Here is a 25727-nt window from a genome sequence, read left to right on the forward strand (position 1 = left end):
AGAATAAATATTTAATGTCTTTATTGTAGAAATGCTGAGGATTCAACTTATTAGAAAAAAATCTAATATTCAGAAACACTTACACAATGAATGACTTTACAAATTTTCATTTTTTCATTTTAAAACTCTTCCTTCTTTAACATCAAAGCTTACAAATAAATTACAAAAACAAATTGCATGTGTTCTTTTGCATAGGCAAGTAAGGAATTTTGTGTTTTTGTGTATACAATAAATATGCAAAACTTGGTAGGCAGACAAAACATGAGGAGCAAATTTGTTCAGATGTTGTGCAGTACACAAAAAACACTGATGTTCACATTGAGGTTGGTATTGTGCCAGCTACAGTAAGTCAGGCTTCACTCTCGTCGTTCAGTCTTCAAACATGGCTAATCTTTTTGCTTCAGCTCCATAGTAGACAAGGACTTTTCAGGCTTTCTTGCCTTCCTGTACATGTAGGCCATAAGGATGGTGACCACCAATAGCAGCATGCCGAGGGCCAACAGGATCCACTGGCCGACTGTGGCAGCCGACCTGCTCACATTTAAACCCAGGAAATCCACTGTTTTAGCTTCACCTGTTGGAGATTCACCTGTTGGGGATACAAACATGTTTAAATGGTTGTTTTTCACTCAGCAATTAAAACATAAAGGGTACGTGTGCAGTTATTTTCAAATGGCTTCTTCTTGTGCTTATTTTGGAAAGCAATGGGGAAGAAACGTTTCCATCTACAGAGATCAGTAAAAGCTGCTTCAACAAGAGGCCCAGCAGTAGCTAGGTATTTACAAGAGCTATTCCTCTTCATACCAAGAGGTGGCGCAGGTTGATATGTCTTAATTAGAAAACTGCTGTTGTTCTGTGAGTAACAATGCACATGTGTAACAACATTTCTGTGTCGGTACTAGTTTCAGATAATAATAATGAAAGATAATAATGAAATTAATACTTTTAAAAAGCATTAAAAATCATTTCCATACTAATTAATTTAGTTTTGCATCTAGTTATTGGTTTCATAATTTAATCTCTCCAATAAGAGATGCGTTCACTTTTCTCCACTATCCCTACCAGGGCCTTTCTTTCACTTTCTTAGTAATGTTTTTATCAATTCAGTCAGAGTGTGTGCATTGTAAAACAAAATGAGTAGGAGATTCATTTCAGCTGCAGCAGAGGAGAAACACACACACAAAGAATTCCCATGTGTGTTTCTTTTTTTTCAGAGTAGGTGTTCAGAAACGTTTGGCCTTGACTATGGAAAACTTATTAGCAAAGTTTTGATGAGTGAATACATGTATGTGTTTCTGTTAACATACTAAAAGGCTTCCAGTCGTAATCTGGCCACCCGCGAACATCATTGTTCTTGCTGTTCTCCTTCTCAAGCCATTCAATGAGAGGTTGGAAGTACTCCATGAGTGGCTGGGCACTCATTTTGGACTCGCCAGTGATCATAGCCATAGCCTCAGGCCAGGGCTTGCTGAAGCCCAGCTTCATTACATCACTGAAAACAGCAATAGAAAGGTTAGAGAGAAGGTCAGAGAAGACTAGGATAACTAATAAGGATGTCTCGGATAAACAATTAAACTGCCAGTGCTGAAAACAAAAAAATAGCATACATATGAGCATCTCCACTTGCGTGTGTGTAAGTGTGCGTACTAACCCTAAGAGCTTTCCAGCTTCTTTGGATTGGTAGATGTCACAAGTGTATAAAGGTCCATTATGCTTGGCAGCATTACACAGAGCTTTGTGGAACTGAAACTGGATGACGAAGCTGACAAAATACCTGATTGAAGATGATAAAAAAAAAGTAGGGTCAGCACTATGCTCAGTGTACAGTTGTGCTACTGCACAATAGTAAGATCGTGTTGTGTTCCACAGCATATTTATCTTATCAATCATGATGAGGTGATGAGTATGGAATCATTTATCACTTATCGGTGATAAAATATCACATGCGTTTGTTCTTGAGAATCAGAAAGCCTTACCTGACGTAGGGAACGTTAGCTGGGATGTGGAACTTTGCACCTGGGTCAAAGTCCTCCTCAGTGCGTGTTACAGGTGGGCACAATCCCTGGTACTTCAATCTGCAATACAAAGAAAAGAGGCATGCATGCTTGTTATAATTCCTTAGTGAATCATCATCTATGAATGCAATAAATGCAATTTCTGTGATATAAACTTTACCTGAGGTTCCACCATTCTTTATTGTACTCGGTGTGTGGGATGCGTCCATCAAACACCTTCCACCTCCATTGGTCCATCAGGTAGCCGAAAGGTAGGAAGGCAATCTTGTCAAGTGCAATGCTCATCAGGAAGTTGATGTCACTCTCTAAATGAGGTGTTTATCAATGCCAAAATCATATGCTGTAATACAGCAACATGCATTCAAAGATTTTGCTTTTGTTGCAAACATCACTCACCATAGTTGTTCTCAACCTTGTCCAGGAGGCCGATGCTCTGCAGATGTTTGGGTGTCGACACAGACAAGGCAAGTACATCTCCAATGGCCTCATGAAAGCCGGGGTTGGCTCCGTCACGGAAGGACACGGGCTGGTTTTTGTACTGCAGGAAATACTGAATGTGGCCCATCTCGTGGTGCACGGTGATCAGGTCATCCATTGTGACAACAGTGCACTGCTTGATCCTGGAGAAGCAACCAAAGAAATCATTAGAGCAAATTATGAAAATGTTTCAAAGACAAACTCATGACTCCACCTCACACAAATAATACTAATAATAGACATAGTAAACATATATAGTTTATATGTTCTGCTAAAACAATATCCAAAGTAATACAAAAATACCCTTTTACTTAGCCATGCCTATCTTTGCCTTCTCAGAGCCAATAGTTTTTCTTTGAGGACAAACTGTGGCAGCCCAACAGGAAGGAGACATATAATATAATCTCCAACAGTTTGGAAATTATATTAGAAATGATCAAGGGTTGGAGAAGATTTGAGGTGGATGCCACAGTGGAGCAGCATGTTAGGGCAGTTGCTGATTCTAAACCAACCATATTAGTGAACAGAAAGCAAATGAGGCTCTTACATTAGCTGAACATGCGTGAAAAGAAGAAGACTATAAAAGTTTTTCGTACATGCCATCCCATTTCATTATCAGGCTTCTTCAGGGAGTGCCTTTGTTAAGTATCATATAAAGATTCTGAGATTTTACTGATATTCTGTAAGATTTTGGTAAGGCTTCCAGGCTGCTACGTGTCTCTTGATTCTAGCTTGAAGGGGAAAAAGGTTAGGCTCAACCTGAAGTCTTTTCGGTTATAGAAGTCCCACGCAGAGGCGTGGCACACCACCTGGCGTCCATCAGACGGCTTCTCCAGCATAGATTTGTTCCAGAATTCCGGCGGCATTGGCTCCAAACCAAGTGAGGTGAAAAATTTGTCAGATTCCTGAAACATTCTGATGGCATCCCATCCCTGAGTGAGAGAAATGAGAAAGACTGTAAGAAAAGATGCTTGCATATGTTTTCTGCATGCTTCCTTGGATTTGGAAGTGTGCAGTAATGGCTTTAAAGCAACGGCTGGTTCATGCATCGATTCACCTGCTGCACCATGGCTGGGGTGGCGTCAACCTGTGTAGCGTCTGGGTAGGGTATGACCAAATCCATTATGCCAGACCACGTCTGTGCCCACATGTTGCCTGAAAAAGAGAAAAAACAGTACTCATGTTCCATATTTTTAGTCTTAAGAAGTCAGGTAGAAGGTCATCGGCTGTGCCAGTGTTTAACCAAGTGGGATTTAGGACTGTGAGTCGCTCCAATCCCTGACCATGTGGAACTGTCACACACAATCTCACGCTTGATGCCCCTGAAAGCAAATTAAATCTTGGCTAAATCCAAACGCTTCTACAGTCAACGACAGAATATGAAGGGGCTACTCTCAGACATAAAAGGAGAGTTGTGTCTATAGTGTTAGAATACTTGGGATTCCAAAGTGAAACGCTGGCTGAAAAGTGGTTCTGTCCTGTGACCTTGCTATCATCAAAAAAACTAAATATCTGAAGTCCACATAGAGCCTCGAGTGCAGTCAAATCGCATTACTTACCAAGTAAATGAGCAGGAATAGGCCCCTTTAGGTTGATATAGTTGGAGCCATACTTATTGTATAGACCCCTTCGAACATAAGCATGCAAGTTTAGATAGAGTGGCTCCAGCTCCTTCCACAGAGTCTCCAGATCTTCTTCAAAGGTAGGCGTTTCATACAGGGAACGCCAGAAAGCTCCATTATCAGAGTGACCTACAGAGAATGCCAGAGAGAAACACCTTAATACTAATCAGAGGAATACTTTAAACATCATCATGTAAAGTGTTTTGATTTGGAGAAGTGATTTATTTCATATTACTGGGGTGTCAGAAAAAGGCTGCTGTTTATTTGAGAGTAAAACATTCACCTAGCATGTTGCATAATCCAACAATTTTTAGTAAATAATTAACAGTATATATAGTTCAAATCTGCTGACTGTATAGCAGATATCTTTTTATTAGGTCTTCATTTCCTAAACACTGACAAGTAATGTGTAATCCTAAACTCTATATAAGATAAAGTGTGTTTTTATTACTATATAACGTCAGCCGCCTGGTGTGATAATACATTCTGCTGTGTCACTGCAAAATGGAAAAATCTCTTTGATAAAATACCTGACAGGACAATATTTTAAAAGACAAATTGTTTAAAATTTTAAAACTTTTAGGTAAAGAAAAAGAAAAACCTTGGGTGTGATGAAGCTTAGGACTCTGGCTGAGGATAAGTGCTGTGGAGCAAATGATTTAACTCCTGGTCTTGATAAAATGTGAATCTGTGTGCGACAGTTTACTGCAAATCCTTATATGTCCTCATTGTTTAGATATACCATCAGCCAAATACCCTGTGTGTACACACAGCTCTGTCACTTTGGAGATACTGTATATGTACACACACACTTTGTTAGACACACTTGTTCAGCTGCTCATTAATGCAAGCGCTTAATCACATCAGCCAGTCATATTAGATTAGATTAGATTAGATAGAACTTTATTAATCCCTCGGGTGGGTTCCTCTGGGAAATATGGCAGCAGTTCATAAAGACATGATCAAGACGGCCTGTTTAAGTTTAAACTGAGCATCTAAATGAAGAAGAGAGGTGATATGAGTGAGTTTTCAATGTTGTAGTATTTATGAAACTGCTGACCTACTGGATATTTCCCACACAACCATCTCTGAGTTTTATAGAGAATAAAAGCAGCAGTTCTCTGGGTGAAATGCCTCTCTGAGGAATGTTTCTAGCACTTTGTTGAATCTCTGCCGAGGAGGCAGCTCTGAATGCAAAAGGGGGTTGAACTCGGAACCTAACAAAGTATCTGGTGAGTATAAATATGATGGACTGACTAAAGCAGTTCCTTGACTCCACTTATTTATATTAACCACACTTTGACTGCCATGCATCTGAAAAAAATCTGTTCTATAACTGCTGTCTCCATCAAGGCCAAACTTTTGAAAGTTTTCCAGCAGGACAGATTAATGAAGAATCTCACAGTAGGAGTAAAATTACATTTAAATGTCATACCATTTAGTGTGGCAGCTTTGTTGGCCAGTTCAACATATCTCTTATAATCCTGACGGAGTACTTTGCCAGCAGCATCTCGCCATCCTTTCCAGGCAAATAGCAGCTCATCGTAATCCCTGGACTCTGCCATGATCTTCTGGAGATCTGAAACAGATTTTAAAATATTTCATCATGCAAACTTTGCTCACTGTATACTCTCTAAGGCAGTGTGATAATAATTGTACTATTTAGCCTTATCACGTGTATCAGCTACCAAAAGCCATTATTTATCTGGAAGTCAATCTGCAGCATTTTTTCCATAGTCATACCTGGATCCAGAGGGAGGCATTCATTATTCTCTCTGCAGACCTCAGCCACGCTGTACTTGGTCTCCATGTTGGACAGGAGCGTATTGTACTAAAAAGGTAAAAAAAAAAAAAAACTACTTTTGATCCAAGTGAAATTATTAGCAGGTTGTGACATTTATTAAATGTATCTGACAGATTTCTACAGCTGCTCTGGAGCCAAGACCTCATCAGATAAATGCATTTCTTTTAGAATAGAGTAGGGTTATTTGCACCTTCCTAAAACAATGCCAACATATTCACATTGGTGCAAGTGGGGTCAAAACAAAGAGACATTCCTTTAAATATATTTCATGTATAGTCTCTGATTGCGGTAGCTTATATTCTCCCTCCCTTTTGCATGTCCATCATTGTTGAGGAACACTTAGAGGTGTTTTAAACATCAAGCAAGCAGCTCTGAATACTCTCACACAGGAATTTCCTTCACACCTCTTCCAGTTCTGCAGAGGGGAGCGCAGCCCTCTCGATGTCACTGAGTTTTTTAATGATGCGTTTGACCGAGCCATCTTGGAAGTCAGTGGTGTCGTATTGACGGGCCTGCAGTCCATACTTCAAGGTGTGTGCTGACATCTCCAGGTTCTTTTCAAGCTAAGGAAGAATAATGAATAGCATTTATTTTATATTAAACAATTTTCATTATATGCCAATGAAAGCAGGATGGATGGATGGATGGATGGATGGATGGATGGATGGATGGATGGACGGACAGATCAACAAATGGATGGACAGATGGATGGATGGACCAGTGTGTAGGTAATTAGAATCATGCACACATGCATTTATTAGTGACACATTAACTCAATCAGTTATTGATTCATTGACACAGTTTGATCAAGAAAATTCATTTTATTGATTCAGCAAAACTATGAGCAGAGCTGGTGCTTGAGCATGGTTAAGGTAATCTCCTTTGAGCTGGTTGGTCAGTGGGCCTCACCATTGCCTGCTTATTGGCTTCATTGATGTCGGTGTTGTACTTCCAGGAGGCCTCAGTGTATGCATTCCATACCACCTCAGCTGTACTGTTGTACTCTTCCAGAAGCTTCTGCGCATCAAGCTCATCTGTGTTCTTGTCTGTGTAAACAGGAAAAAAGAAAGTCAGTTAAAAATAAGTCACCGAACTAATGTTTCATATGTTTCTAATGCTGCCACTTGTGATGACATTTATAAGATGTAAATAATCTTTGTTGTGCTCAATCCGGTAACTTACCGATATCTTCTGGGTAGCCTTCAGGCATAGGTGGGACCCAGTTGAAGTCTGGCCATCCCAACGTCTCATTCACATTTTGCTTGTTCAACCACTCAATAATTGGCTCAAAGTACTTCATGAGTGAGCTGGCATTTAATTTATTAGTGCCTATAGCATCCTGGAGCACAACTGGCCAGCTTTCAGATGAGCCGGCCTGAAGGACTTTCCTGGAGGGATAAGAGTGAAATTGCATTGCATCTTTATTTTTTCCTTCATAAGCCATTAATTATAATCCTGGTATTTAACTTGAAGGTATAATCAGCTCACTTTAAAATGGCTCCCGCCTCCGCAGACCGGTAGATGTCACATGTGTGCAAGGGACCTGTGTGCTTGGCTGCTTCGCAAAGTTTTTCATGAAACTGGAACTGAAGGATGAAACTGACAAAATATCTGCAGGGGGGAAAAGAAAAGCTTTAACTTTTGCAAATGAAGGTCGTATACCAAACAAGGTAAAAGAAAAAAAAATTAAATGACAGAAAATAATGACTATTTAGAGGATACGAATTATGTAAATTATGTGTTTGAGGCCACACATATGAAAGCTCTGCAATCTTTTTCTGTTAAAGTAACTGTGTCTGTGATTTTTATTTCCATCTCCTAAATGAAACCAGATGGAGTCAGAGGATTTTCTCATACCACCCCAGCTTCTGCTACATTTCCTGCTATTGTAGGCCCGTAGTATTGTTTTAAAACCGCAAGAAAGTGCCGCACACAATACCATACTTTCAGCTTGTCAGGCATTGTTGCATGTTCACTGCCTTTACTTCAGCCACAGAGTTGCCCTTCACACAATACCTATTATTAAGGCACTAATACAGTACTGTGCAAAGTCTGCACACATGGAAATGCAGCACACAAGGCAAAAACATAGTTTGTGTGATTCGAACAATGAAAGTCAATATTTAATATGATCGTCTTTATTCTTCAACACAGCCTGAACACAGAAGTCTTCAGGAATAGTTCTCCAAACTTCTTCTTGAGAGACATTCAAAGCTCCTTTTTGGATGTTGGCCGCCTTTTGTTCTGTTCTCTGTATAGATGATCCTACTCTGCTTCAATAATGTTCATGTCCGGACTCTGGGGAGGCCGATCCATGACTGATCTTGTTCCATGTTGTGGTTTTTTTCTATCCCGGTACACTTTTAATGTACTGGCAGTGTGTTTGGGATCACTGTCATGCTGAAAATGTAAGTCATTGCAAATCTAACATAATATTACACGGTGGATTAAAGATTTCATAATTCCAATAATACTGACAAGATCTCCTTGTCAGACTGGCTGAAATCCAGCCCCAAACCATGACAGAGCCTCTATCGTGCTTTACAGATGGCTGTCCTGAAAATATCAATAATCCAATCAATCGTCTCCATCACAGGATGCTTACCTGATGTACGGCGTGTTCCCAGGGATGTGGTATTTTGCCCCAGCATCAAAGTGCTCCTCTGTACGCCTGGTGGGTGGGCAGATGCCTTGATATTTTGTTCTGTTAAAAGAAATAAGAGACAGGTTAATCCAGCAAGACCCCTGCTCTAATAATTACCAGTTTGTCACATGTCAGTCATTGTAATTGGCAATCGTTTCCCTCCAAGATGAATAAAGCACTAACTTTCTTGAGTCTATGCTGGTTGCCTAGCACCCAAAGATGCCTTTTGTTACTCGACTATAGGCTTATCAAGAAAACCATTCTGTCCAAACATATTTCACAAGCAATTCTTTTAACTTGTACAACAGTTTCTATGCATAACCTCCTACCTGAGATACCACCAGTCAGCATTGTAACGCTCCGGAGGGGTCTTTCCACTAAAGACATCCCATCTCCAGAGGTCAATAAGGTAGCCAAAGGGAAGGAAGGCTATCTTCTCCAGAGCCATTTTTAGCAGGTAGTTGGTGTCAGTTTCTAGAGAAACACAAAGCGTCATTTAGTAAAACCAGACAAACAAACAAACAAATAGGATAAGAAAGATATTGATATAAGAATTCATCTCAGTTGTCTGAGTGTATAAAAATCGGGATTTTATTACACTTCTGGTATTGGAGTCTTGGGGATAAATTACACAGTGTTGCAGTGTTGCTTCTAAAAGATGCCCTTATACGGAAGCCTTCTTAGTTATGGTACTGAAGCCCACCAGAAGGGATGTTGGTGGTATGGAAAGGTTTTATTTCTGTGTTCATGCTATTACCGATGTCAGATGTCACAGATTCCAGAAGATTAATGGTTTCCAGATGCTTGGGCGTAGAAACCGAAAGGGACAAAACATCACCGATAGCCTCGTGAAAACCAGGGTTGGCTCCACTGCGGAAGCCCATAGGCTTGTCCTTGTACTGCAGGTAATACTGAATATGTCCCATCTCATGGTGTACAGTGAAGAGCTGTTCCATCGTGACTGTGGTGCACTGCTTAATTCTTAAATAGGGAATGCAATGTGAATAGAATTTTATGTTTTATTAGCAATGAAAAATATGTGAAGCACAACTAAAATTCATTTTACCTGAAGTCCTTGCGATTGTAAAAGTCCCAGGCAGACGCGTGGCACACCACCTCTCGACCCTGAGGCTTAACCAGCATGGATCCCTCCCAGAACTCCTCAGGCATCCTCTCCAAACCCAGAGAGGTGAAGAACTCCTCGGCCACACGAAACATGTGTGTGGCGTTATAGCCCTGCGAAGTGGAAACAATCAGGCTAGTCGCAATTAATGCTGTTTGACAAAATTATTTGAATTGCAGTGAAAGCTTGATGGTCTGGAAGAACCAGAGAACGTTCTTTCCCCTCCTCCTTTAACCTAATCTAGTTCCATAAAAGCTTCCCGTCCTACTTACTTGTCTGACCATTTCATCAGTCACATCAATGTTAGGTTTGTCAGGAAATGGGATCATCATATCATAAATGTTGTTCCAGGTCTGGGCCCACATATTTCCTGGGGGTGAGGAGGAAAACACACTTAAGCAACAGTTCTGACTTACTGTGTTGTGGACCACTCACAAGCACTGTAGGAAATGCCTGCTGCAGCATGTTTATGCACAGCAGTGAGATAAGAGCATTATACTACTCCCATGGTGTGCCTGCATCCTAATTCTCTGATCTTATATTGGCCATGGCATATGTGTTTACTACAGATGATTAAAAATTACTGTTTATGTTAAAGACATTAATGTTAAAAATAAATACATCGTAATAAATTACAAATTAAAGACCACCCTGCCCTTTCTCATTTTTTGCTATATTTTTTTGGCCAACCAACTCCTAAGTAATGCATGCATGTACATGTAGCTCATATTGGATGGATACTGCATGCATTTTACCTAGCAAGTGAGCAGGGATAGGTCCTTTAAGGTTGATGTATTTGGGGCCATACTGGTTGTAGAGCTGGCGGCGCACAAAGGCATGCAGATTCAGGTAGAGCGGCTCAATGGTCTTGTAGATTTCTTCCAAGTCCTGCCTAAAAGTTTCAGTCTCATACCAAGAGCGCCAGTCATCTCCAGTGTCCTGAAATCCTGAACAGGGCAAAAATGTTAATGTGGTCATTTCTACTTCTGTGTCCTCACTCTGCTTTGCTTCTTCTTCCCTCCATTAGGAATCTCCTGCTCGATATCAACAGCTAGAAAGGAGTACTTACCATCAGCTCGCGAGGCTTTGTTGCTGAGCCCCACAAAGCTTGGATAGTACTGTTTGAGTGGCACGCCTGACGCATTGTGCCAGCCCTCCCAGGCATACAGCAGCGTCTTGTAGCTCCTGGAGTTAGCCATGATCTTTGTGAGCTCTTTAAAATAGAAATGCAAAAAGATGTGGAAAAAGTGTTACAATCAGGAAGATGCTAATCCGGTGCATTACACTCAAAAGCTTCAGGTTTTCCTGAACACATGGTGATGTGCTGGTGGTTAGATTTCTGTCTGCTCGCGTTATCACAGCAGGAAGACTTGTGATAACTCAGTGTTATTTTGACAATTACTTAAACCAACAATTTTCTTCAAAATCCCAGAGAGAGGAAATGAAGGTTAGGAAAAGGTGAGGTGAGCTGCACAGAAAATGGCAGGGAAAAGCGACACCTGGAAGTTTTTGTTATGATAGAGACAGTAGTTTTTTTTTGAGTGGAATGCATCATGGAGTAACCCAAGATGGATGATTTCCAAGAATAAGAAACCAATAACAGGGACTGCACCTTAATGAACGCATTTACTTATACAAACAAAAAAATTGTAGCAGAACTGATTGGTTTTGCACTCTTGCCTCACTGTTACTTTATGAAGTTTTTGCCAGCAAAGCACAAAGGACTATTGTTCACAATTAACACTGCTGAAGTTAAAAGCTACCCATGTGTTTTTTCTCTAGATTTTCACTCAAAATAACCACAGCACTTCCCCCGGAGACCTCCCTGAAGTGAATATCCCCATCCTGCTACTTTTAAAAGCTGATAAGATCTTAATCGCTTAAAAGTGTTTTCTTCCCCGGGCATCGTTGACTTGTTCATATTCTTTAACACTGCCTTGTTTCGCCTTGAACATCTTAAAAATTCTTGCATCATATCATTTGCTTGTCTTGTTTGATCTTCAAAACTGAGCATTTATTATAGTGAACTCACCAGGTTCCAGACTCCAGCTGATGTTTGGCTGTGGGTGCACCTTAGATGTCGAATAAATATTGTCCATGGTGCTCAGAATGGTGTTATACTGTAGATAATTTTTTTTAAAAAGATACAAAAGAGTTTAGCAGTGTCACAAACATGGTTACCGACTTGTTAAATATCTGACAGACAAACCTCCTCTCTTTCTTTCGGGAGAAGGTTGGCAGCACCGAGTAGCATGATCTTTTCCATCAATTTTTTGTCTTTAGGGTCAGGAAGGGTGTCGAGAACTCCAGAAGAGAAGACCTGCTTAGCCTTGATCCCCCATGCCTCCACGAATGCCTGTTCTTCAAGAGATGCACTTACCTAAAGACAAAACAAGGTAGACGTAAATGATACGGCTACTAAATATTTTAAACAGTGCATTGATAGGTCTCTCAAGAGGTAGCAATAAATAATAATTATCAATAATGTTTATGGCATGTGTTTTTTTAAACCATGAAAAAGCCAAAGGTGCAGGATCATTCTTTTTTTTTCCTTTCTTTTTTTTTTGTAAATATTTGAATTATTGATATCTGTCAAGAGCATAAGTGAACACTTGAGAAAACTCAGACTTGGTGAAAGTCTCTGTTGAGCTGTACTGTAGGAACTAGCTGTTGGCACAAAGTCATACGGGGTTGGACTCTTATTATCAGCTTGTTATAACACATGCCAGTTTTTTGTGAAGACTGTCATCCTCCAGAAAATGAAAGGACGGATCAGTTTTACAAGCTCCTATTATAGACCAGAGTGCACTTTCAAAGCAATGTAACTGCCAGCATCCGTGTAAAACATATCTTATGCAACGCGGGTGTCTTTCTTCATCTTGCATCATGAGTCTGCAATTCATTTTTCCGTGGACCCACACGAGAAACTGGGACTGTTGTGGAGGGCTGCACCAACTCAGTAGGACTGAGTCTGGCTTATCGGTGTGGCCCTCCATAACAGTCCCAGTTTCTCGTGTGGGTCCTCGGAAAAAAATGTATTGCCCAAGCAGCACAACTACAGTGGCATACTGAAATACGCAGTCAAACTACTGAGCCTGAACTAAAAAGTGACTCCCACATAAAATAAATAAATATTTATGTTTACAATCTATCATGAACAATAAGCCTCAGAAGAATGGATGCACTCAAGGCCGCTGTGCCATTCAACACTCATTTGCTCCTCTATAAACTGTGCATCTTATATGCACCTCTGATTTTTTTTGTAAAGAATTCCTTTAATGGTGTTGCAGCTTTTTATTATTTGTAGTAGGTGTAGAGAAAATCAGACTAGCTTCTATAAGTATGAAAAAGATTACAAAATAATTGCACACGCATATTGATGCAACCATTATTTGCGCCTCACACATGCTGACAGAACAGTAGCTTCTGTAAGCCTTTCTTATCTGCTTCTTTAGCAGCCTTCCCTAAAATAACAGGCTGCAGGAGAAGGAAAAAAACAAAGAAATGGTGTGGCTGAGAAGCATTAACTCTGATCTTTGTGCTCTACCTCTCAATCTCTATTTTTCGCAATCATTTTCTGTCTGTAAGCTTGCACTCAATTTCTGCTACATTTATATATTTTCTACTAGTAATAAATTAGTTTACAAATTTAAATTCAATTTTACCTTTTGGAATGAGCTGTCTCACCTATTATTAGCATTTAAACTGATTACAGAAATACAGACTTTACATTTCAATTTTTTAAAGATATTTTTAAAACATCTGCATCTCAAAAAACACTAATGTCCAAAAAAAATGTGCACTAAGTTATGCAACATTTTCTATAATATGAACACATACAAGTAGCATTGAAAAAAAGAAGCTCTGTATGTTTGTAATGAAATGGATGCCAAAGCCTCTGATTTTGACATCTGCTGATATCTAACTTTTTTTCCTATTTGATCCTCTCCACGTACAAAAGTTTAACTTGCAATGACAATCACCTTTGCATCCATTGAAGCGACAAGTAAAGTGTGTTTATGCACATATTTGCTTTTTGTGAACGAGCAGTGTGCAAATATAACTTTTCAAAATATTTAACTGCACAAGATTCGCTGAGCAGCCCATATCGCAAAATGTCTCTGTCAAGCTGACTGGTTACCAGATTAGACGGAGTTCTATGCTCAGATTCACTTTGATCCTTCTTTAAAAAAAACTCAGAGGAGGAAAATATGCTCACGCGCAGCATGTGCGAGGCTGCTTGTCTTTCACCTTCCATCACAAAAGCAGGCTGCGGAACAAAACACATTCTGTAGATTGACCCTGTTCAAGGAGTTCAGTGTGGGACACCTGTTGTGTGTGTGTTTGTCAGGGACGTAGTGTTCAAAGCCTAGATAGTTTACCAAATTCCTGTTTCAACAGCTGTCCAACAGGACTTGGATGTTTGACTATTTCATGGGTGTGATTTTTCCACACCGCAGCAGCTTTGTTGGTTTCTGACTCCAGTCTCACTGTACTTTTCTGCTGCCTTACTGGCTTTATCGTGTCCCTAAGCTTTTAATGCAACTGTCTCTCAAACCTGTGGTAACATGCAGTTTTAGAACAATTGCAATCTGATATTAACGTGTCGCAGCTCCCTTCTAAGAAACACATTTTGAAATTGCTTTAAAAAGGCATTTTACTGGCTGCAAATATTGCCACAACGGGCTATAAAGACTACTGGTGTGTGCAAAACTACATTTAGTAGAGAGTGCTACCATAAGGACAAAATACTTCAAGCAGAAGAATCATAAAGCAAACAGTTACTCGAGAAAAAAGGCCAACATAAGAGCAGGCGAGACCCATTAGAATTATATTTTAAAGACATTCACACCACAGGCATTCAGATCTCATTTATTTTCCAGTAAAGCGCAAGCAGAGTTGGCTGCGTTGGGAGGAAACTGAGCATGCAATGCTGGAGAGAGATGAATAGTAGTAATCTCCAAGTCAAGCAGAGCTGAGTTCCCCAGAAAACTCTGCATTTCTGGTGACAAGATGCTAGTACTGACAAGAGTGATGTACAGTGGACAATGAAACATCAGCATGAGAGCAAGAGTTGGCCACCGAGTTGTCTTGTGAGCTCGAGACTGCAGATGTCTTACCTGAAGCTTTGAGTTGTGGTCTGTTATGTTGGTGTTGTAGTTCCAGCTGGCAGAGACACTGTGGAAAAACACCTCCTCGGCGGTGCTGTTGTAGTCACTGAGGAACCTTTGTGCATCACTGATGGTGTCTGAATATTCCCCAGGCAGCCAGCTTTCTGGCAGAGCCTCAGATTGCCCAAAGACTGGCAGCAGCAGCAGTACTGACCACAGAAACCTGTCCAAACCAGTACCCATGGCTAGCCCCCACCAAGACACAGTGGAAGAAAAAGCTGTGAAGTGAGGTAGTTGAGTGGAAGGGCTAAAAATACACTTGCTTCAATGAAGTGAGAGTACACCTTCCCCCTGAAGCTGTTGTCTCATCCACTCCTTCACTCGTCCCTTCTTTGCCTCCCAGCCTGGCTGCTGGTGAAATGCACAGGAGTCAACGCAAGCTTCTTTTTAAGTGCCAGTGTAACCCAGCCCACATTTCCCTGCAGCCTTCCCTCTTACTACTTTACACCACTGAACAAAGTACCCCATACACCCCCTTCCTCTGTAATTTTCTCCCTTCCCTTGTTTCCGTTTCTGTTCACCAGCCTGAGAGGATTTGGATGGCTGGCTGATCAGAAGTTTCGGTAACAGAGCAAGATGAGATACAGACTATGACACACTGGTGCAGTGTGCCTGCCTGCTTGGCAGTGGCTCCTCACTAACCAGCAGTGGAGTGTCTGGGAGGGACTCCACATACTTTGCTCTCAGTTTCCTCCTTTAGCTCAGTCAGGAGGGGGAGTTATAAAGACAGGGCAAATGAAAGAGGGGATAAGGGAATGAAGCTGGGGGGTGGGGGGATGGCAGGACTCTGGAGAAAAGGACTGAGAGATCAGCAGAAAAAGGAAGCAAGTAACAAATAAATGGTGAGCAACTTCAGTTGAATATTGTGGTCAGTGTGCATCATGATCATTATGTTCTTGGTTCCCACACATTCATAACGCCACTGTTTAGATTACCTAGAATGAGGATGTTTACACCACTCAGGCTATGTGACACAACTGCAGTTAAGTGTACAGTCCCACTATAATGTAGCATGTAACAAGCCTTATTTCACTGGCTGTTGCACAGCAACCGTCAGAGCAATTTGTGCAAAACCATAATAGTGGAAGCTTATTCAGTAAAGGGGAAATATTCTGAGACATTTCTTTTCTCTAAAATAAGAACCATGTGCACGTGTTCCTGCCATAATTGAGTAGACAAACCAAATTCACTGAGTTTTTCTTCATCCCAAGCCAAGCTGCTACAGTATTTCACTTCCCAGTAATTCCCTGACAAAGCCATTTGAATAAAATTACAGTACACACAGCATTCAATGAGCAGAGTAATGTGAAATCATCTACAGCTTATAAATACCTAAGAAACAAGACAAAAACTATGTTTGGCATTCTTAACCCTGTTTACAGCCCAATACATACATACATGTATTTTCACTGCCTTTATTAGACCTTCAAAGTGTCATTTAATGCTGTGTGAAGAAGACGGGGTAGGATCCAACATGCAGGAGACTGACAAAAACAGGAACTCAGGAATACAAACTGACAGAACACACAGTAGAGGGATGAAGGAGATTATGACACTAGAAAGAGATTGATACAGACTATCTATATACAAAAGGGAATCGTGGCAAAGAGGAAACACCTGGGGAACACAGCTGAACATAATCTAACTGCACACACGTGACTATCAAAATAAAACAGGAAGTGACCAGCACACTGAGACTGAAACAAAGACACATGAACTTGACAGAAAAAAGCAACTACAAAGACAAAACTGACTAAACACGGGAGATAACATAGAAATGCAGATTAGGCATGGGGGGGAAACAGATGGGCAGGAAAAACTTAATAACTAACAAGATCAAAATGAAAACATAATTTAAGCAAATGTAAAATCCAAACTGAAAACTACAATGACAAAACACAGGATCATGACACAAGGCTGAAGAAGCCAAAGAGGTAATGCTGGGTGAGAGGGTGTGGAGAGGATGGGGGTATGAATCAGGTATGTTAACAGTTAACAGCTGCACGAACATAAGCCGACACTCATTAACAGTCATGTTTTCCATCACCTCATGATTAAAACCTCATAGAGCTTTGGATAGCTGTCTCTTCAGGAGTCCAATGTTCCACTTTGTTCACCATATTCTTTAACTTTCTCCAAGCACTGGTTTGCGGTTTCATTTATTGTCACCAGTTTTAGCTTTAAACTGACCTCAAATTTTAAACAAACAAAAGTAATAAACTGTTCTAACTGAATCATTTTAGCTTTGTATAAATGTTTGCATTCACTGCTCTCCAACATGGTTTCAAGCATACTGCAGTCACCCTCCTATACTGCGCAGAGTTACAGGCTTGTAGCTATGTGACTCACCGTATTGCACCAGCAGGTGCATTCATTGTGTCACCAGGTATGCACAAACAAAACAGTCCCCTTAAAAGGTCAATTATGTTGCTGTTACATTCACACTTTTATGTGACATGAAGCTACATTGAGACAGTACTGAAATATGTCAGCTGGCTTTATTGCTACCAAGCAGCAGATCATTCACCGGACTTTAGTTACAATTTAAATGAGATCTTGGAAAAAAATTAATCATAGTGTTAAAAAGGGCATGTTGCTGCTTCTTACTTTTATATCATATGTGTTGGCTACGGGGGGGAAAAATGAATGGGACGGTTTTAATCAGAGTATAGTATCAAGTCAGTTCAACTTGTGGGTTATTGATCTGGTCAGTTAAGCAGCAAGGGGGTTTTAAACTGTTTCAGTTGCTTTGGTGTAAATAAAAATTAACAACAGAGTGATAACTATGAGAAAAACCCCAAAACAGCAATGGGTCAGCATTACTACTGGTAGCATGAGGTGATACCTGGAACCCACAGAGGTTGCACAGGTAGTCCAGCCCCTCCAGGATGGCACATCAGTATGTTCCATTGCTAAAAGGTTTGTTACGTCTCCCAGCACTGCCTCAAGAGCATGGAGGAGATTCTAGGATAGCTGGACAGGCCTGAAGAAGGTCCTCAACTCATCAGCAGGATGCGTATCTGCTTCTTTGTGCAAAGAGGAACATAAATAACAGGGATTTTGTATGACACAGACAGAGCCCTTAAAAATAGCTTCCAGCAGGCCACTGATGTGAGTGTCTCTGACCAAACAATCAGAAACAGATTTTAACGTGGTCTGAGGGACCTGTGCTCACCGCTCCACCGTGGAGCCTTATTGGCATTTGTCATAGGAAACAGAACTGGCAGGTCCACCACTGTCACCCTGTGATTTTCACAGATGAGAGCGGGTTCACCTTGAGGACATATGACAGATGTAAAAGGCTCTGGAGAAGCTGTGGAGAACATGCTGCCTTTAACATTATCGTTCTGGGTAAATGATGGCCACCAGGTTGCACCTCAGACTGTCCAGGAGCTGGGAAGAGATCCAGTTCATATCAATATAGATATCCAATAAGATCTGATGTCTTTTCAAAGCGTTTCTTAAGCTAAGATGTAAGCATCGCTGCTGCTGATGTTGAGCCCACATGTGAATGTGCGTTAAGTTTGAAAACCTGACATTTAAGGAAGGAAATCAGATTTTTTTTTTTTGTTTGCTTGTTTTGTTTTTGATTTGTTGTTGTTGATGTTGTTGTTTTATCATATGCACTCTAGAGTCCTGTGACAAAATGAGGGATTATGTCTTTAAGCCACTTGGGTAGCACAGGTAGTGAGTGCAGTGACTAAATGGGGCCATGAAACATCTGATCTAAACCGCCTGATCTTGTATTGCAGATGGAAGGGATCGAGTGAAGAACAACATTTTCTTAAGACACTAGTTTACTGTTTTGTTTTAAATAAGGCACCTCGATCAATCATATTTTTCTATAGGTCAAGGCATCAGTTGCTTGTTTAAGAGTCATTTATGCTTGCAGCTTATACTTCTTCATACTAACCTACGGCATCATGTACTTTGATTTATAACAGCTGTTAAAGACAGTTAGCAAAGTCATTAACCTTGATTTTAACATGACTACAGTAAATTAATAGATTAGGGTTTTAAAATGTCTAATCCTTTTATGTTAAGGGGGTTGGAGGATTGGGGGGGGATATAAAATTAATGTCTCGCCAGATGGCTTTGCTGGTGGAAATTATTGCACTCCTGCTGATAACATCTTCCCTCTGAAGCAGATAACAGCTGTAATTGAGTTGATGCTGACATTTTATTTACGAGGTAAATGAACTCTTGAGCACTTTGTGTGAGCTATAACACGTTGGCTAGCTTATTATGACTTTAGCCAGTGAAGGTAATTAACATTGAAATGACAACCGCAGTGATGATCCCTGTAACAGAAAATTAAAGCCGAACCGACTGTTAAATCAGAGCCATTCTGTCTTTGGAGCTAAGTGGGCAACTGTGTGACAGCAGTTTAGGTTGTACTGTCCTGCATGTGAATCTCCATCGATCTCACTAAGGCAACTAGAAGTCATAGATATCTACCACACCACATAGCTGATATCTTGAAAGAGCTTTTAATGTTCCTGCGCTTGGACTTGCTGACCTCTTTGAAAACGTGCGCCATATGCTGAGCACGTGCAACGACCCTGAACACTTATTTACTGAACACTTCCTAGCTGAGCTGATGGAAATCTAATCAGGTATGACGGTGAGAGACTTTTCATGTCCTCACACGTGTTTCTGATAGCATCTTGTTGTGACACTGACTGTACTTAAGAAAACCACAATCTATATAAAGTGTAAAGAAAGCTATTGTATCCTGAAATAATGACACAGCTGTGATAAGAAAAGAAATTCATCAAACGCAAAGTTCTGAGTTTTTGTAAGCCAGTGGCTCATAGGCTAAAAACTGTTTAAGACTAGGGCAGCAGGTGCCTGAAGACTAACTGGAATTGAGTTGTCAGTTGCGCGTACCCAGAGAGACAATGAAAGAGTGTTAACTGCTGCCTTTTTTGTGTGTGTCTCTGTGTGATATGTGTCCCTTTAATGCAATCTTCCTGCACTCCCTAGAACTATAATTAAATTTGGCTTTTCGTTTAATGGAAGTCTGTGAAGTGTGGAGAAACTGTGATAGCCCAGAATATCCAATCTTCACATACAGCTATACAGGCCCGGCCCTAACCAATCTGGCGCCCTAGGCAAGATTTTAGGTGGCGCCCCCCTACATCGGCAGTGTAGTGTATGTACTCACAAGAAACCGAATAGCTTTGTCTTTGACCTTTTTTTTTTTACTTAAAGAAAGCAAATTCACAATCAGAATAATTAACAAGATAAAAAAAGATATGAATAAATAAATGAATACAAAAAATAAAAAATGAATATATGAAATACAATAAATTTTACATACATAAACACAATAAAACGTGTCAACAAGTTGGATAAAATAAATTAAAAATACAATATAAATAAGGCAACAGGAAGACCGCTTGATGCTGCTGCATCATGGCTGGGTTGTGCTGCTGATGCTGCATCACTGGTGGGTTGTGCTGCTGAAGTGGAGGCAGCAGCGGTAGATGTGGTAGATGGCCCAGGGGTGGGATTTAGAAACTTCAACAGTGCATCTGAAGAGAGGAGTATGTGACACCACTGAGTATTAAAGTCTAATAATAAAAACATATGATTCCAGGAATAAAATGAAATGATATAATATAAATGAAAAACCAAAGAGATATATGTATGATGTTAACTCTTATGCAAATTAGATTAGATTCAATTTATTGTCATCATTACAGTGAAATGCTGAATAGCAGAATGCAAAGTAACAGTATAATATCATATGAGAATGTTATGTTATGATTATCTTTGACCGAATCACAGCAGTGCTCATATTAAAAAACAGCATTCCCTCTCATGTGATATTGCTTAATTAACATTAATGATGTGCACTTTAACAACTAGGCTTACAACTATAATATATACAGGGGTGGAAAAGTGACTATTACCTGCAGGGTAAACGTTAGCTAACCAGAAGGCAATAACAATGTAAACAAAAAACACCTGCTTAAAAGATGAATACAAATGAGGAATGGTGGGAAAGGTGGGAGTACTGTAATTACCTAACGTTACATTATTATTTTCCATAACAATTTAGCCCCCTCCACAATATTAACTGACGTTAAAACAGTTAACTAGCTATTTATTGATTAGCAATTAGCGAATCATGTAACATTAGCTTAATCCTAAAAATTTAGGTTACTATCACATTCAGACAAATAATTTCATGTAGGCTAACGTTACCTACCTCTGTCTTTTTCTCGTTTCTCCTCCTCTTCTTCTCTCTTTTTTCTTCCCTGGGCACCTGACAGTTTTGGCCTTTTTGACATCTTGTGTTGATTTTTTGATGTGGTGACGTCCAAAAGGAACCATGATACGGGAAGGGAGGGGGCGCACCGTGCGGGGAGGGGGGGCATAATGTTGTAACAAATAATGTTTCTATTAAATAAGCTTTACTTTGCATTTTAATTAACGTGGGATTATTTTTTGTATTTAGAAATAATAGTACCAACTTTTTTATTTTTTTTCAACATTTATGGCACTGGCGTGGCGCCCCCTGATGGACGGCGCCCTTAGCATTTGCCTATACGGCCTATGCCACGGGCCGGCCCTGCAGCTATATGTTGGAAATGTCAGCTGCTGGGCTGTATGTGTGTATCAGTGTATGCAGGCAGGTATGGCAGCGTATAGGATGACATTAAGCCAAACAAGGATGGAGTTTCTTCACTTACAATTACAACAACCTAAACTATATTTAGGCATCTGTATTATTATTATTATTCCAGATGAATCAACATTTGTCTGACTTATTCTTATTGATGAATAAAGGAATCTCTATACGTCTGTTATTCTTTCATCTGTCTCAAAGACAGTTGATCCAAACTTGGTAGGTGTAATCCTGGCATTAAAAGGAACTCTCTTTTTTTTTTTTAATGGTCAGCAAATTTTCACAGTGATGTAGTGGTTAACGCATTCAATTACATTTTATTTCTATAGCACCAAATCAAAACAACAGTAATCAACAGTAATTACGTTTTATTGTAAGGTAAAGACCCCACAATAATACAGAGAGAACCTCAACTATCAAACAACTCACTATCAGCGAGCACTTGGCAACAGCGGGGAGGTAAAACTCCCTTTTAACAGGAAGAAGCCTTCAGCATAATCAGGCTCGAGTTTCTGCTGAAGCCATCTGCAATGATTGGTGAAGGGAAGAGGGGAGGGAGATAGGACAGAAAACACACTGTGGAAGAGAGCCAGGGATTATTAATAACTAATGATTAAATGCAAAGTAGTGTATAAACACATGGAGAGTGAAGCAGAAGAAGTGAATAATGGGAGATCTCCAGTTCATGACTCAAAAAAAAGCATCAGGGGGATTTCAGGCTAGTTTACTCCTAGTACCAGTCCCAAGCAGAGATAAATAGGAGCGCTGCGTCATGAAGAGCATCTGTTATAAAAATCAGACATGGTTGTCTATCTACTGCTGCAGCCCCATGGGAAACAAGGGCCCAGCCAAAATAACCTTTCATTAAGATTCATAGAAGTATCAAAGCAGGGCATTAATCGGAGCAATGTTGCACAAAAAAAATCCTTGAGTGCAACATGAACCACATCCAGGCAATGGTTTCAACAGCTGGTAGCGATAACATGCCAACAGAAGTAAAAATAGCCCCAAAAAAGGCACCGGAGGAGAACATTGCTCCATATAAACAACGTCAAATTGAAAATATTTTTAAATGTTATGGAAACTGTTTCTTCAACCCTCATGAATACACCCAGGCATAGAATGTCAACAGAACATTTATTTTTAAAATTTTTGCTTCTGTTCAAATAAGTATGCAGCATGAACCAGCGCCAGGGACCGTAGATTTGTTCAGTTCAAGAGGCTCGATTTCACTTTTCTTGCAATTATTACAAACCTAAACTATATGACTTCTTCTTCGGGTTTGTTGATGTTATATTAGTCCCAGCATTGCTCTACACATTTGAACCTGGCTTGCTTCTACCAGGTTCTTTGATATTTAATTAAAATGACCAAGAATATATTTTTCCATGCCCTCTAGTGAATGGGATGTATTTTGAGGGACTACAAGCAATTCCATTTTAAAAAATAAACAGCTTCACACTTGAATAGTTTCACGGTGTAAACAAGACCATAAAACAGCAGTTTGTGCTGTCCTGACCGATATGGACGTTGGACTTAGATTTGAATACTACTCATTTGCAGTGGGTTGGGGTTCACTGATAAAAGCAACAGTTCAGATCTTATCAGATGGTCAAAGCTAAAGTAGCAAACTTGTTCATTACTTAACACTCTTCACACATACCTTTTCTTTTTCCAGTACCGAGAGGACTAAAGAAGCACAGTCACAACCATTAATGAACAGGTTAAAACACCACAGTTGTGCATTTAAGTTGACATAATGTCTGAGGTCAGTGAGAGTGCAGAAAGGTAAGTATAGAGTGTTTTCCCTTTCCTCGGCTGCTCTGTAGTATGTTATGTTGTGAGCCCACAACTTCTTGTCTTGGCATAGTGTGTTGGATCACTACTGCTTGTCATGACTGGGGAGCTTAGATAAAGTGCTGCTGCAGCACAAGGCACAATTTGCAGAACTGGTGTTGGCATTCATCAAACGATCAATAAAAATAAAACAAAAGAAATGAAAGATCTGCTCAACTGAAGATAAAGCCTAAAAAATCTGACCTTTGTTATTTGCCCTGTTGAAACCAATTGTATTATACCTGACATTATTTTAAGTATAATTATTTTTTATTATTTGTATTTTTGTTCATATAATGCATTTGTAGCATTCATTTCACTGTTTAGTAAATGGGTTTAAATGTTTAGTAATGCTAGCAAGCAAAAAAAGGTTTTGATCATCAGTCTATTTTATTTTATTAAAAATTAGACTTATTCAGAAACACTGCACACATATTTGAAATGTTATGCCTGACTGTAACCTGTTATTGTAATGTGATTTTCAGAATTCCCTCAAATGCCTTTATGTTCAGGTCATTCTATTGGCTTCCAAAGACAGGTCAGAGGTCAAATGGGACATATTTTAAATCTGCATACGGTGCTTTCTATATATTCCCAATGAACACTAAACTTCTGAGGCTTTTTGTCAATTTCCCACCAATACATGAGCTGACCTTGTAGACTTTACTGGATGTAAGGCAAATTTTATTTGATGGTTAACTCTACTTCCCTAAACGTTTTATCAGAATTCATTCAAAACATCATTCAAAGTTATTGTGGTTACAGACAGAATGATGGCACGCATGCACACAAACGCTGCCAAATATAATAACCAAATAAAAAGAAGAGGAAGAAATGTTCTTTGTATAGTGCTTATGAAAGCCAGCCTTAAAAAGCCCGTCCTGCACTCTTACAGATGTATTAACAACAACACATTAAGTGCTAACACGTGTTGCATCAGCTCAGGGACAACACACGTTGTGTCAGATTTGTCACACACGTGTTTATTTTGAAAGTTGTTTGAAGGTAATTTTAAGCATTTTTTACACATGTTGCGTCAAAATTCACGCAAAAGGTGTTGCACATGTGACAACACGTTTCTGTGTTACTTTTTTAAGTCCTTTCAAAGAGTGCAGAAACACAGAAAATCAAACAAATTTGGAGGGAATTTACATATCAATTAAAATATAGCCTTTAAGACTCAAGTCAAGCTAAGGATAGGAATAAGATCAAATGTCTGACAAATTAAAATAAATTAAATGATAAAGATGGAGTTCATTAATCATATGATAGCTTTGATATTGCGCTGAATATTAGTCTTGTGAAACAAATATCCAATAAAGAAATAAAGTTATCAAAAACGTCTTAACAGTCACCACTGCTCCTAATAACTCTGTAATATCAGCTAAACTGATAACTGTACACACTGTGGCAAAAATCTATTATACTAGCCAAACATAAGCATGACTTGAATTCTAGGCTCAAGTTAAAAGATAAAGAAATTTATAACCAGATAAAAAAAAAAGAAGAAGATATCTCTGGGACAATTAATCATTTTAACTTCAGTACCGTAAATGTTTATAGTTCAATTTATAATCTCATGTGCTGTGAAAGACTGAAAAAAGCAGATGCCAGTTAAAATAATGATAAAGAAAGAATACATTTATTTTGCGATGGCTCCTACTTCAGGATAAAAGTGTGATTAGGGCTTGAAGCTGCATGGAACCACATCCAAAAGGGTTTCTTTTTTTTTTTTTTTTTTCTAAATGACATCAGAAACAGCAGTATGCGACATTACGTGATGGCAGAGCTTCAGTTCATCCTTTGTCTTTTTTTTTTTTTTTTTATTAATAAATAGGACAGGGGGAATGAATGAGAGAAAGAGGGGGAGAGAAAGAAAGAAAACCAAAGGGGAGAAGAGACGGTTAGAAGGGGGGGGAAGAGAGAAAAAAAAAAAAAAAGAACTCCTGGGTCACCTGTATGGAGAAAAAAAAAAAAAAAAAAAAAAAAAAAAAAAAACAAACAGAGGAGACAGCAAACAACAAAGAGCAACATAATAATAGAGAAAACAAAGCACCATCACAATAAACTAGCTAGTCATAGACATCAATATTTACTAAATAATAAACGATATTGTGCAGCACGCAAGATAGACAGCGCACAGTGTGCTTTGAGGTAGCAGCCAAGAAAGCTTTAGTCCGCGTCTGTGAATACCCATGTGTGCATACCTGTGTGGATCAGCATGCTTGCATTCCAAAGGTTTCTCCATGTAATGATCTGCTAGGGAGTGTGGGGGGGCCACAGCCCCGTCCTCCAGGGTGTGAAGCGGGTATGGAGGAGATCAAAACTCCAGACATCCAGAGGCCCCCAGAACACAAGAGACCATGGAAGACCAACAGAGGGGCAGCCGCGCCACTGT

At 39.7% G+C, this 25727-nt stretch overlaps 1 protein-coding gene across 2 annotated transcripts; it reads right to left on the minus strand.

Annotated features, from left to right (window-relative positions):
• Window positions 1-4: 4 nt before the first annotated feature.
• Window positions 5-15281, minus strand: ace (angiotensin I converting enzyme (peptidyl-dipeptidase A) 1). Of its 2 annotated transcripts, XM_085465851.1 has the most exons (26): window positions 15141-15281; window positions 14806-15041; window positions 11895-12065; window positions 11718-11805; window positions 10755-10898; window positions 10441-10632; window positions 9958-10055; window positions 9629-9798; window positions 9320-9543; window positions 8892-9036; window positions 8524-8622; window positions 7407-7529; window positions 7101-7306; window positions 6828-6964; window positions 6323-6481; window positions 5858-5945; window positions 5550-5693; window positions 4052-4243; window positions 3550-3647; window positions 3252-3424; window positions 2412-2635; window positions 2176-2320; window positions 1977-2075; window positions 1652-1774; window positions 1308-1492; window positions 5-589 (listed from the first exon to the last, which is right to left on the minus strand). In XM_085465851.1, exons 1-26 carry the CDS (start codon window positions 15163-15165, stop codon window positions 387-389), a joined length of 3891 nt encoding a protein of 1296 aa, XP_085321977.1. In that variant the 5' UTR covers window positions 15166-15281; the 3' UTR covers window positions 5-386. The 2 variants fall into 2 exon arrangements, with proteins under 2 accessions (XP_085321977.1, XP_085321978.1); XM_085465852.1 differs by having other exon boundaries at window positions 14806-15280.
• Window positions 15282-25727: the final 10446 nt, after the last annotated feature.

This window comes from Copadichromis virginalis, linkage group LG8 (assembly GCF_057382275.1).
Source record: "Copadichromis virginalis isolate Kocher_CV1m ecotype Utaka linkage group LG8, C_Virginalis_male_GT1.1, whole genome shotgun sequence".
NCBI lineage: Eukaryota > Metazoa > Chordata > Actinopteri > Cichliformes > Cichlidae > Copadichromis > Copadichromis virginalis.

Bases quoted from the DNA above. Each gene is read 5' to 3' on its own strand.
- ace (XM_085465851.1), bottom strand. From the start codon at position 15,165: ATGAGACAACAGCTTCAGGGGGAAG. The intron at 11,806-11,894 runs GTTTGTCTGTCA...AATTATCTACAG, and splicing joins TCCCGAAAGAAAGAGAGGAG to TATAACACCATTCTGAGCAC. The intron at 2,321-2,411 runs GTGAGTGATGTT...CACCTCATTTAG, and splicing joins CAAGGTTGAGAACAACTATG to AGAGTGACATCAACTTCCTG.